At 37.4% G+C, this 13,296-nt stretch overlaps 1 protein-coding gene across 6 annotated transcripts in view; it reads left to right on the top strand.

Moving 5' to 3' along the window:
* Positions 1-3: 3 nt before the first annotated feature.
* The window catches only part of NME7 (NME/NM23 family member 7), a 172,010-nt gene continuing 158,717 nt past the window's right edge, over positions 4-13,296 (top strand). For 5 of the 6 annotated variants that reach the window (XM_010953830.3, XM_045515869.2, XM_074349780.1 and 2 more), the window contains exon 1: positions 4-160. In XM_010953830.3, the coding sequence (XP_010952132.1) occupies positions 158-160 (3 nt within the window). In that variant the 5' untranslated portion in view covers positions 4-157. The remainder of the gene's footprint in view (positions 161-13,296) is intronic. The other variant, XM_010953831.3, reaches the window with a different exon arrangement.

The following is a 13,296-nucleotide window of genomic DNA, read 5'->3' as shown; positions in this document are numbered from 1 at the left end:
CTCAACCACTAGGGACGAAGGGGCGAGGCAGAGGCGCCTCGCGCAAGAGTCCGGCAGTAGGCGGAGCTGTGTTGCCAGAGTAACCCGGCGTTGGTGTTCGTGTTCGCGTCTTCCTGTCCCGAAGATACCTGTTTCCTTGTGCGGATATTCTGAGGCGATGGTGAGTGCCAGGCGAGGCCAGAAGGACTGCTCTGGGGTCTGGTTACGCTGCGTCTCAGGTCCTGAGGCGTCCGGGCCCCGAGAGGCGTCCGCGTTCCTTCTGCTTTCGCCCTGCTATCTTTCTCCCATTCCACGAGCTGTCCGTGCAGTTTCCTTGCTTTCCCTATTTCTTGCAGCATCGTGAATTCCACTTTGGTATTGCTAAGCCTCTAGAGTGATGTGACAAAGTTTAGGGGTAAGATACGGAGTCTAATAGTCTGAGGTGAAACATTATTTCGAACAAACATTTAAAATGTTTTCATTTTCATCATTCCTTCCCTCCCACCTCCCCAAGCTGTTTCACCTTAACGCGCTTCATCGAAGAGTATGTGCTCGTGTATGTGTGACTTTCTCATTACCTTTCCGAGTCTCCCTAGATCCTGCAGTTTTGCTCTCTTGAGTGGCCGAGCACTCTCCCACACCCTAAGGGCCAATAAGTAACAGCTGTATTTTGCATTAGTTCTTTTCTGGCCTGTTGATTACCTTCTTGGTCCGTGCTTTTTAACAGGAATGCCCCTCAGTATCACTTGGAGATCACTTATGGAACATTCACTTGCTTGAGCTTCACCCGGAGGAATTCCTAATGAATAGGAATGGGGCTCCGTGTTTGCATTTTAAAAAAGCCTATAGGTGATTTTAATTCACTCACGCGTTTGAGAACACCGGGGTTCTAGTTAATTCTCTTAATTACTAAATCTTTTAAACACGAATAAGGGACTGGAGGATAGAAAAATGATTGTTGTCAGATGGATATAGCTAGTAACTTAGCAGTAGAGTGCCACTCACCACCCTTTCTTTCTCTGTTACTCAGCAATTCATTTCCAGGCACTGGATAGGTGTCTCTTCTGTGATGCCTCACTTTTCTACTCAGAGAGAGTGACTCTTCATTCTTTTTCTGTCACAACTTTACATAGTACACGTCTCTCGTATTGTACTTACCACGTTCAGTTGAAATTCATTGTCTATAGATTTGTCTCCCTTACCAAACTGTGAACTATTAGAGGAATGGATCTTTATTTTGCTCACTGCTATTGCTTAGAACATATTAGGCACCCAGATATTTGCTGAATGAATTTAAAAAAGTAAGAAAGAATTTGATAAATGCTCTGAGAGGGTACAGAGTACTTGGGGTATATTGGAGGATGGAGCTTTCACTTTTCTGAATCAGAAGAGCCATCATGAAGCAAATGTAATAGAATTTCAAAGGCTAGAATTCAATGACTTGTACAATGGCATAGGGAGATGAAAAGTGACATTTGTGGAGTACTGTTTTTTTTGTGCTGCTCTTATATTTTGTCATTCAGACTTCCCAACAACCCTAAGAGCAGTGAATTACTCCCCTGACCCTCTGCCCTGGCTGGAGTTGAGTGTGGTGGCTCTTTCAAATTGGGTGGCCAATGAAGGCCCCTCTGAGGAAGTGACTTTTGTCTTGAATTCTAAACGATAAAGTGCAGTGATCTGAGGGAAGGGTTCTAGGCAGCCCGACAACAAGATCAAAGGCCCTGAGACAGGAAAAGGCTTTGAGTATTACAGGCACTGACCTTATGGTTTAATGTAAAAGAAGAGTACAAATTAGATTGTGGGGTGGGGTGGGGGTGGCAGCAGCAGGAGGAGTATGGTGAATAGCATGAGATTTGGGTAGAGAGGTAGGCAGAGGCAGACCACGTGTATATAGTACAACAGTGTTTCTCAAACTGTGGTTATAACCTTTATTTGGTCATTAGATCAATTTGTGGTATGTAGCCAGCATTAAAAAAGAAGACAACATAAAATAGACATTTACTATATTCATTGCGTGTAGTAAGGGTCACTGTCTTGAAACTTTTGTTTTAAATTGTATGTGTGTTGTGTGTACTGTGTTATGATGTAGAATATATTTATTACTGTGAGCTGCGATCCAGTACAAGATATAATGCGCTTTGAACAATACACACTTTAAATGGCAAAATAGTTGAAATCTCAAGGCATGAAGATTTCTTCTTCTTCCTTTGACCTAGTGACAATCTTATTGTGTGGCAGGAAAAAGTCTGAATTTAATGAAAGTCTTAAATTGACTAGAGTAGTATTTCCAAGTTTCTTTCTGCATCTAGCTCTCTTTCCTATGTCAGTTGCTGTCAGTCCTTTATGAGAAAGAGAAACAGAAAGAGAAATGGATGTCCTTTCTTTGTGTTCAGTGTGGCCATGGGGGTGTGTACTCTATCGAAGGCTGATGGTCTCTACAAGAGCTGAGGATGGAGCTTGTCTGTTCTGCTGGTATGGCTTCCTGATCACTGCAAGTAAATTATCTGGTCAGCTTCTGTCTTCATCTGGTTTGTTACAGTTTTACCTTCCAGCACCAAAGTTGGGTTCTGGCTACAGATTCCGGAACTGCTTTTATTATCTTGTGAAGCAGAGAGAGGCAACTGTAGTGAAGGATGTCTCACATCCATGTTAAGATAAAGAATATCCTAGAGTCACCAATTAATTTACTTCGGTGCATACAGAGAACAGAGAAGATGATTATGAGATTCTTCTGGCTGATGAAGATCTATGAATGTTATATGTCTTCTAAAATAGAACACTGATTTGAAAACTGTTAACCAAGATGAACTGCTAGTGTAACTAAGGCTTTTAAAGATGATCAACTGTGCTTCACAAGAATTAGACTAAACAAATGTCTCAAAGATGATGTTGTTTTAAAAGAGCCTTCAAAGAAGAGTTTCATGATGGCTAAAGAGCAAGATTTTATTCTATGAACTGTTTTTCAGTTTTCAACTTTATAAAATTTCTTCTGTGTAGGTTCACTGTTTTTTTGTCTTGGTGCATCCTTCATCTCCACCCAGAATTTTTTTTGTTACTTGAACTGCTAACTTGGAGGAATTGCAGCTTGAAAGCTAAGCAGGTTTTTATTCACTACAACTGAATCAGAAAGTTCAGAGTCTAAAATAAGAACTTGAGACTTAAGAATTTTTTCCCTATATATTTTGTTATGTGTATTTGTTCATTATGCTTGTTATATTCGTTAGCAGGAACCAGTTCTTTTTGCAAAACTGAATAGCAACTGGTTAATATAGTGTCCTCATTTTCCTTGTATGTAGCTCTTTATCTTTTTTCTTGTTCTTTTTCTGCCTTTTTATCCCCATCCTTTCTTTTTTTCTCTAGCTTTATTGAGATATAATTGACATATAACACTATGTAAGTTTGAGATGTACAACGTGTTAATTTGATACATTTACGTATTACAAAATGATTACCTCCATCTCTTAGATAATTACCATTTCTTTTTTATGATGAGAACATTTAAGATCTCTTTTAGAACAGATTAGTGGTTGCCAGAGGCAGGGTGGTGGAGGGGTGGGTCAAAAGGGTGAAGGTGGTCAGAAGATAAATAAGTCATGGGGATGTAATGGACAGCATGGTGACTGTAGTTAATAAGACTGTTGCATATTCGAAAGTCACTACGTGAGTAGATCTTAACCATTCTCATAAGAAAAAAAAATTTGTAACTATATATGGTGACGGATATTAATTAGACTTATTGTGATCATTTTGCGATATATATAAATATTGAATCGTTATATTGTATACCTGAAATTAATTATAATGTTATATATGTCAATTCTAAGTTTAAAAAACTCCAAAAGCAAACAGATAAAAAAGAAATCATCTTAGTAAGATCCAGAACTTTGAACAAAAATTACTATAAATTTATTATAAAATGTTTCTAAGGACGCTTTTGCTATTTTATACCCTTAACATAGTGTAAATGATAAATCTCCTTGTTCACAAGGGGTGGCACCATAGGACCAGGCTGGAAAAGGTTGGAGAAGGCTCCAGCCTTTGACAGGGACACAATGTTTATAATGGGAGAAAATGTCTATCAATAGGGAGTTGGCTAAGTAAACCATGTGTCCATGTTGGGAATATTATGTAGCATTAAAAGAGATTGCTGTAGATCTATATGTACCAACTTTGATAAGACTTTTTGTAAAAAGCGAATTTAGTTGCAGAATATTTGTAGTTTACAATTTATGTGAAAAAAAAAAACCCTACCAAAACCTAAACCCATGTGACAGTACTATATATTTTCTATGAATATATTAGGCAAATATATAAACAAGGTGGTACCAGTGGTTACCCCTGTGTTTAGGGGAAAGTTTTGGATTTGGGAAGTTGATCGATGGGAACTTGAGCCTGAACTGCAGTTTTTTGTTTTTTTTTTTAATCAAAGGAAATGAATTCATGTATAACTTGTATCACAAAAGTTAATTTAAAAAATATTGCCACTGCTGTGTCCTTCTGTTTACATTGTACACTAATCAGCCCCTATTCAGGGCATGCCCATGAATAATGAAATGTAATAAGAGAATGCTATTAAACATGTACATGTCCTTTTGGGAAAAAAATCTACTCTCTTAGCAACTCTCAAGTATATAATACAGAATTGTTAACTATAATCACCATGCTATATACATTATATTCCTTAGAACTTATTTTTTATCTTCTAACTAGATGTTTGTATCCTTTGACCAGTATCTCTGCATTTCCCCTAACCCCCAGCTCCTAGTAACCACCACTCTGCTCTCTGTTTCTGAGTTTGGCTTTTTTAGATTCCACATGTAGGCAATATCATCCAGTATCTGTCTTTCTCTGTGTCACCAATTTCACTTAATGTAATGCCCTCAAGGTCCATCCCTGTTACCACAAAAGTCAGGAAGGCAAGGATTTTGGATTTTATTCTAAACTTAATGGGATAATGCATCTCATACATTTTTCTTATCCTGTCACAATATTTCATTTTCCTTGGATGTGGACTTACTTAAATATTAGCCATATTAGTTTGGTCTTTCTGTGCTTATTTTCATCCCATCTGTAACATTTATGATCTTGTAAACTTTGGAAAAGTTTTTTTTTTTCTGACCTGCTCTTATATTGGAAGATCAGAGGCTAATTTCTCCCCTTATAGTTGCCTTTTCATAATTTAATTGCCCTATTCTGGACTTTTTGTTTCCGTAACATCTTTTCTAAGGTGCGGCAGGCAGAGTCCCACGTTCCAGCTGGCTGTGCACCATAGTTTCTGTGTGGATATTATATGTTCTGCTGTGATTTCACCTGATACCTTTCTTGATGGGTCTGTAGCTCAGGACTGAAGCCTCTCATTCTCCCCAAGTATCTCCAGCTCTTCCTACAAACCTTACATTCATTGTCCTGCAAAAACTGTCTAAAATACTTCACTTCCAAAAACTATTGGTATTTGAAGACTTCCTATTAATTAGATGTGAGAAATTGTTGTGCTTAAAATATGCTGCTCAATTCAAGTTTATTTTCTTATACTAACACTTTGGCTATGTTGCTGTTTTATCTCTGACTCATCCTATGTGCCGTGCCTTCTTCGTATTGCTTTATTCTTTAAAATGCATTTCCATAGACATGCATGATGGCTCTAGGGTTTTCTGATATATGTAAATTTAAATTTCATTTCCCGTAGTTCTGATACAAGTTAAATATATATATGCTGCATGCATTATATATAAGATATATAATTATGTAATGCAAATACAGTATAAGCAATAGATAATATATAAAAACATAAAGCACATACATTTATGTATATATAATATTTAACTTATTCTGTTGTAGAAATATATCATTTTTAGAGATTTGAAAATATAGTTGTAAAAGAATATAATTGAATTCATGTGTAATATCACTGACTAAATACAATCACCATTAATATTTTACTATATTATCCCAGTCACACATATACACACATACGTATATATCTCTTTTAAAATGTGATTCTATTGTATACATTGTTTATAATTTTTTTCACTTAATTTATCTCATTTTTCCAGATCAGCTTTAAGAACTATATTCTTTCATTTACTCTGATTTAACCAATCCATTTGTTAACTTGGTCTTTTAACACCATAATAAGCAACTTTTGCGGACATGTAATTATTTTCTTAGAATAAATGAGAAATGGAATAACGGGGTGAGAGGCCATGTGCATTTTTCAGTCTTCTTGATATGCAGTGCGCAGTTACCTCCAGAAAAGGATTACCAGTCTGTGCTCTACTAGTGGTGTGCTGTGGCGCCTGTTTCTCCTGATCTCTAACCTCGTATTTCTGTGCATCTCATGTACACACATACATGTAACAGTGGATTTTAACTTTTAATAAAAATTTCGCCTTCCTTACTCAGTGTATTGAGGGAGAAAGATTATAAATCACTATATGTTCTATAGATGAAAAGCACTGTTAATGCTTATCCAAAATATTTCTCTGTAATTATTATTTTACATCTTTCATAAATTGTTACACTTCAAAATTTATTGACTGTACATACTGATGAAGGTAGAGGTAAGCTGTCCTAAACTATTATTCCAAGACAAACTGTCCAGTCCTTTCTTGTCTGTTTTGAAGCAGCATCCAGTTGTATTTTTAAAGGAACTAGCGTAGAGCTAGAAATCTAAAGTTTTCAATCCTTACTGCAGTCTTGGCTTCAGCACTTGTTTGCTATGTGACGTGTAATCTTTCTGGTCAGTTGTTTCCTCATCCACAAAGTCAGAATGATAATTTCTGTTCAAAATACCTTAAACTGTTTTTGTGAGGCTCAAATGAGATAATGTTTATGAAAATAATTTATAAACTATAATGTACTATACATATGAAATTATTATTTTCATATTAACCAGAATTCTGCCTAATGAAGAAACAGTTGGGGAAAATGGAAGGAGATTTAAAATCTGAAACAAGTGTCAGAAATAAATTTTTGAGCTTAAGGGTGTTATTGTCCAGTTTTGTGGATATTTAAAAATTTACCTTTACATAGTAAATTCCATCTTCCTCAATTTCTATCACAGATTAATTTTCCTAATGGAAATACTGAAAGGTCAGGGAAAAGGGAAGGGATGGGAGATGGCAGGAGTGGTTCTTGAGACCAGTTTCAATAACTCTCATGTACTTTTGAGGAGACAGCTAAGCACGTCTGATATGTGTTTAGCTTGTATTAGATCTTGAGGTCAGTGAATTTCTGCCAAGCTTAAATGGATTGGCTGGGAACATTTACTTTCATTGCTGGTAGTCTTGAAATTTTATTATTTAATAATTCGATCGTGAAAGTATAATGAGCCCTTTCCAGGCCTAGTCCGTTTCTTGCTACATAGGCTCAGAAACAGGGCTTTGGAAAAATGGAAACTCCCTCCCCCTAGTGGCAAGTACAGGTCTGTCATTTCTGTTACACCGTCTCCTCTTTTTTTTTTTTTTCACTGTTAAGGTAGATTTATTTAGAGAGATATATACTAGATAGAGTATAAGGCAAGACAAAGGCAAGGAGAGAGGTGTGGGAATTGGGTGCTCAGGTTAAAATAGAAGTAGGTACACACTCCATAGACAGAGTGTGGGCCTTCTCCACAGGGGAGAGAGTGCGTAAAGGGCCCGTCTCCTCTTTTAAGTAGTTTATTGAATCTTACTGTGTGTGCCCAAATGTCCAAAAGGCGAACATTTGTACATCTTAGGTATTTGAATATTTTTCATAACTAAATAGTTTAAAATTTTATATCCAAAGGGAGAATGGCCCCTATAATAATATGATCACTTTTTTCCCCAGCGTTTCCATTTAAAATCTAGTAATGTCCTTAAGAATTTATCTTGTCTCCCAGAACACACATAGGTTGAGACGTGCATCAGTAGAACATTTTTAGAACCAAAAGTGAGATACTAAGCAGTTACATAAAAGAGGGGCAGAGCCTCTTAAACTCATCCTTCTGCCTTACTATTGGGTTCTTGCTCTATGCTGTATTCCTGAGATACAAAGATAACTAAGACTATATCTTTCTCTTAAGGAGCTCACAGTCTTGGGGAAGGAAGAGAGAAAGGAACAGAGAGGAGAGACTAAGCACTATATAGGAGTGTTACTTAAAGACAACAAGATTGGTTAAGTTTACATCTTTTTCTGTGTTATTTTGTATTCACTGAGTTTCCAGTTTTCTTTAACTTTGGATATATATAAACCCCAAATTAAACTTATGCATACTAATATCAACATCGATTCCTTAAATTTACCAGAAGGCATTTGGAAACAGTAGGAAACTGTCACTGTGGTTCATTTTTCAAGGTTCAGCCTAGTTAACAAATGCTTTTTTTTTCTTTTTAATTCTTTCTTTTATTCATTTTTGCTTATTGACCCAGATGTCCCTTTGGGTGAGTTGTAAGTAGGCACAAGATACACACATCTGGTGACTACTGGGAAGTACTTGAGGGGGTTCTTATTAATGTAATCTTAAAGCGAATTCTTTCTGGTTTAAGCTTTTGAGATAATACATTTTTAAAAGCTTACCTGTTTCTTTTTGTAGAATTATATTCAGCCACACTTGCTATTCCATTTGCCTGAAATGCTTCTTCACCTCTTCCTGTGCTCACATGACACGTCATCAGAAAGGACTTCCTCGTCCGCCCCATGTCAAGTAGCACCTCCAGTTACTCTTGTTCCCCTCCCCGCCTTCCCTTCTTTTTTCACTTTAGCACCTGACAAAAGCATTGCCCAGCTGCAGTTTTAATAATTTCAGTACCCAATATTTGCATAATATTTTCCATTTTTAAGGCATTCAAGACTCTTAACTAATTCATAGTGTTCTTTAGTGATAGGTATTGCATGTGAGAAGGAAGTTCAGTGTCAGTAGAGAGCAGAGAGGCATAAACATTCAAGGAAGAATAATAGTGCTCTGAAAAGACAGTTGAAAATAAGGGAGGTTAACTTCCCACTGAATTTCCCTGCTAGTCACTAGGTAGAGACCAGGAGTAGAGAACCATTTTTGATCAAGGGCTATTCATCACCAGAGAAAATCTAGAATTCTTAGTTAGAAACAGTAGGCTGTTTTATTCTGAGAGAGAGCTCTAGATTCACTCATTCGTTCAACAAATATTTTTAGGTCCCTGTTATGTTCTGGGCACTGTTCTAGGCAGCCAGGCTACAGCAAAGACTGACAAAGTCCTGCCCTTACAGAGCTAGAACTTCTGGGGACGGGGAGTCACACAATAAACAAATAAACATATAATGTCATGTTAAGTATTGATAAGTACTATGGAAAAATTAGATTATGGGAGAAGAGAGTGGAGAGAGTAGGAGGGGGTGGTATTTAGTTGGATGGTCAGGGAAGCCTGTCCAGCCTGCTGCCATTTGGGCAGAGCTGCATGAAGTGATGCTGTAGAGGGCCCTGGCAATCCCAGCAGTGGAGCGGTCCGGGCAGAGGCGATAGCACGGGCAGAGATTCTCAGGTGGGAGCCTGCTTGGTTTGTCCAGGGACCAGCAAGAAAGCAGAAAGGGTGAGGGACAGGGTGCAGAAATGTGGTGAAAGGTAGTCTCAGGCCAGATCGCATAGGCTGGATGTGGTATGAAATCATAAAGCCTTAGAGCTAGAAGATGCTTTGGATTTTTGTTAAGACCAGTGTTTCTGTAACCGTGGTTGGGACCCACTGGTAGATTGTAAGCTCTAAGCTGTGAAAACCAAGTAGCATTTCTTTCTTTCTTTTCTTTCCCCTTCCTTCCTTCCTTCCTTCCTTCCTTCCTTCCTTCCTTCCTTCCTTCCTCTCTCTCTCTCTCCCTCTCTCTCTCTCTCTTTCTTCCTTCCTTCCTTCCATTTTTATTGACGTACAGTCAGTTTACAATGTTGCATCGATTTCAGGTGTACAGCACAATGCTTAGTCTTAAAAGACATTGTAAAATATTAGTACATCATACGTTCTGAGGATAAGAATTTTTTCGTGGAGCTTTTTTTCCAGTTGTAGGTGTGTGTGTGTGTGTGTGTGTGTGTGTGTGTGTGTGTATGTGTGTGTATTGGTTCCAGTGGAAATTATAGTTCTTACTGTAGGTTCTGGTAAAAAAAAAAAAAAATAGGAAAATGTTGTGAGCCACTGATCTAATCTTTCCCCCCAATTTTATAAAAGTGGAAGCGAAGTTAGGAAGTACTCCACGGCCCTCATGTCCTCTCCCTCAGTAGGGTGCACAGCTGCTCCCATCCAGACGTGATCTGCACGTCTATGTAGGCCTGACTGACTCTACACAACATTAGGTCTAATTTCTTAAGTAAGGGAAGGAATTAAAACTTTATTTATTCGGTGCCATATCAATCAGTACTGGCTTCAGTTCTGTTTTATGTTCCTCTTTACACTGTTTGCCTTATTTTCCTTTGCATTCGCTCTTTCCTTAAATATCCTTTTATTTCCCTAGGAAAGGAAGCTATCCAAAGTGAAGAGATAGAGAGGGAAAGAAAGAAATCCAGGACAAGAGAGGGAGAGGGACAGACATCTAAAATCCAGGAGAGAAAAGAGAAACATCCAAGAAAGAAGTAGCGACATCTCTGGCCCTGCCTATTCCTCCCACTGTTTCCACCGTCCCCTCCGCCCCCTCCCAAGGGCCCTAGTCTCCTGGGAAGGCAGTGCTGATGGAGAACAGGCTTCAAAGACACACACTGGGAACTTAGCTCTATAATCTGCCTTCAGGCTCTCGGAGTGAGGACTCAAGAACGTGCTGAGGAGAGTGAGCTCCTGGAGAGCATGGTTTATTAGTTATGATCCTTTGTATTCCCAGGCCTGGCCCTGGAGGCCCTCAGTCAGTGTGCTTAAAACACCTTCCTAATTAATACACTGAGCTGTCAAGAGACTGTTCCTAAGTGTTACAGCTAAATTGCTACTTACACAAATAAGAAATCTGTAATATTAAAGATAAAATTAGTCTCAAAAGAGACTTAATTTTGGAGAATTTGTAAGAGTAAATTAATGAAATTTGATGATATTAATCCAAATGTTAAAAAAAATTCTTTTACACACACACACACACACACACACACAATTAATCCCTTCTTTCTTTTTTTTTTTTAGTGTCACGAAGATGATATTCTTGAAATAGTTTAGCAGGAGATTTTAAAAATTATTGTTTTTAATTGTTTAAAACCTTATGTAATGTATTTGATGTTAGAAAACAAGTGAGGAGAATTCACTGAATGTTACCCATCTTTCGTAAGGTGATTTGAACCTGATCATTTCTTCAGTAGCTAAAAAAAAATGCTTTCAACTTCCTTGGGGCTGGATGGGGAAAGGATCAAAACAGAACTCAGATTAGGTCCTTTTTTTAAAAAATTGAAGTATAATCAGTTTACAATGTTGTATCAGTTTCTGGTGTACAGCATTAATACTTCAGTCATAAATATACATATTCATTTTTATATTCTTTTTCATTATAGATTACTACAAGCTATTGAATATAGTTCCCTGTGCTATACAGAAGAAACTTGTTGTTTATCTATTTTATTTATAGTAGGTAGTATCTGCAAATCTCAAACTCCCAATTTATCCCTTCCTATCCCCTTTCCCCACTGATAACTGTTTTCCATGTCTGTGAGTCTCTTTCTGTTCTGTAAGTAAGTTCAGTTCTTTTTTTTTTTTTTTTCTTTTTTTTTTTTTTAGATTCCACATATGAGTGATATCTTATGGTATTTTTCTTTCTCTTTCTGGCTTATGTCACTTAGAATGATGATCTCCAGGTCCATCCATCTTGCTGCAAATGGCATTATTTCATTCTTTTTTATGGCTGAGTAGTGTTCCATTATATAAATATACCACAGCTTCTTTATCTAATCATTTGTTGATGGACATTTAGATTGTTTCCATGTCTTGGCTATTGTAAATAGTGCTGCTATGAACATTGGGGTGTATGTATTTTTTGAATTAGAGTTCCCTCTGGATATATGCCAAGGAGTGCAATTGCTGGATCATATGGTAAATCTATTTTTAGTTTTTTGAGGAATCTCCATACTGTTTTCCATAGTAGCTTCACCAAACTACATCCCCACCAACAGTATAGGAGGATTCCCTTTTCTCCATACCCTCTCCAGCATTGATCGTTTATGGACTTTTTAATGATGCCTACTGTGAATTAAGTTCTCTTCATATAAGGAAGGAAACAGTCTCAGATTTAAAAGATGCCCAAGGTTGAACCACTAGTAATTGGCAGGGCCCTGGTTTGAACCTCTTTTGTTTGGAAGCCCAGGCTATTCTGAACTACTGCAGCTGGGGCCAAGGTGTTTAAAATTTTTTAATTTTTAGGAATAAATTTCTTCTTCTTCTCCTTTTTTTTTTTTTGTAGCTATAGAGAGAAGTGAAAACTGTTCACTTCCTATTTGAGAACTCAGTTTCTAGAGCTTATGAGTGATACAGATTTTCTTCAAAGAGTCAAAATTCATATTTTGATAATTAGGACCTCTGCAAAATTATTATGATTTAACATAATTGCAGGGCTATGATGGAGGGGTGTTTGTCAAATGGCTGTGTGTCCAGGATGTGTTGAAATCCACATTGAACAGTAGGTGGCGCTCCCTCATCGTGAAACACATTCTTTCAGACATATACTTTATGGATATTATTAGTTGCTTATTAATTTTAATCATATTGATGTAGCATATAAATACCCTTCATCTAGAAAGGATGCAGTATCATGGATTAGTTCTCATGAAGTTGAAGACACACACTTTTCCCTTTCATAAATTAGGACTCTGAAGCCTAGATGATGAAAAGAATGTCCTTCTTTGGAATTAAATTTGAAAATGGTTTCTAAGAATCTCTTACTCCACCAAAATATCATTTATCTTATTTAAAGGAAACCTCAAACAGTAAACTACTAAATTAAAATAACCCATGAGTCACATGAGATGATACAGGCAAAAGCTTTCCCAAAAGGTAGAAAAGATTATTCTATTATGTAGCTCTTCATGCTGCCAAAACACAGCCTCTGTACCCCACTTACCAAATTGAGACTCGAGGACAGAGTTTTGGATGAAGTAGAAAGACAGCTTTATTTCTCTGCCAGGCAAAGAAGGTCACAGTAGGCTAATGCCTGTAAGACTGTAAGCCTGCTGGGGAGAGAAGGCAAGGGGTTTTATAGTAAAAGTTCAAGAGTTAAAGAAGCAGAGCTGGTTTCCAGAGAGATCATGTACACGGTAACAAATTGTTGCAGAGTTGTTCTTGTTTTTGCAGATGCAGTGGTCCCCTTCCCTCTGCTAGGTATGAAGCTCACCTCTGGCTTTAGGACTCTCTTAATATGCTTTTACCTAGAACAAAGGAT

The sequence above is a fragment of the Camelus bactrianus genome, chromosome 21, assembly GCF_048773025.1.
Source record: "Camelus bactrianus isolate YW-2024 breed Bactrian camel chromosome 21, ASM4877302v1, whole genome shotgun sequence".
NCBI classification, from domain to species: domain Eukaryota; kingdom Metazoa; phylum Chordata; class Mammalia; order Artiodactyla; family Camelidae; genus Camelus; species Camelus bactrianus.
Note: the sequence above shows the minus strand (reverse complement) of the source record. Positions and strands in the feature narration are given on the sequence as shown.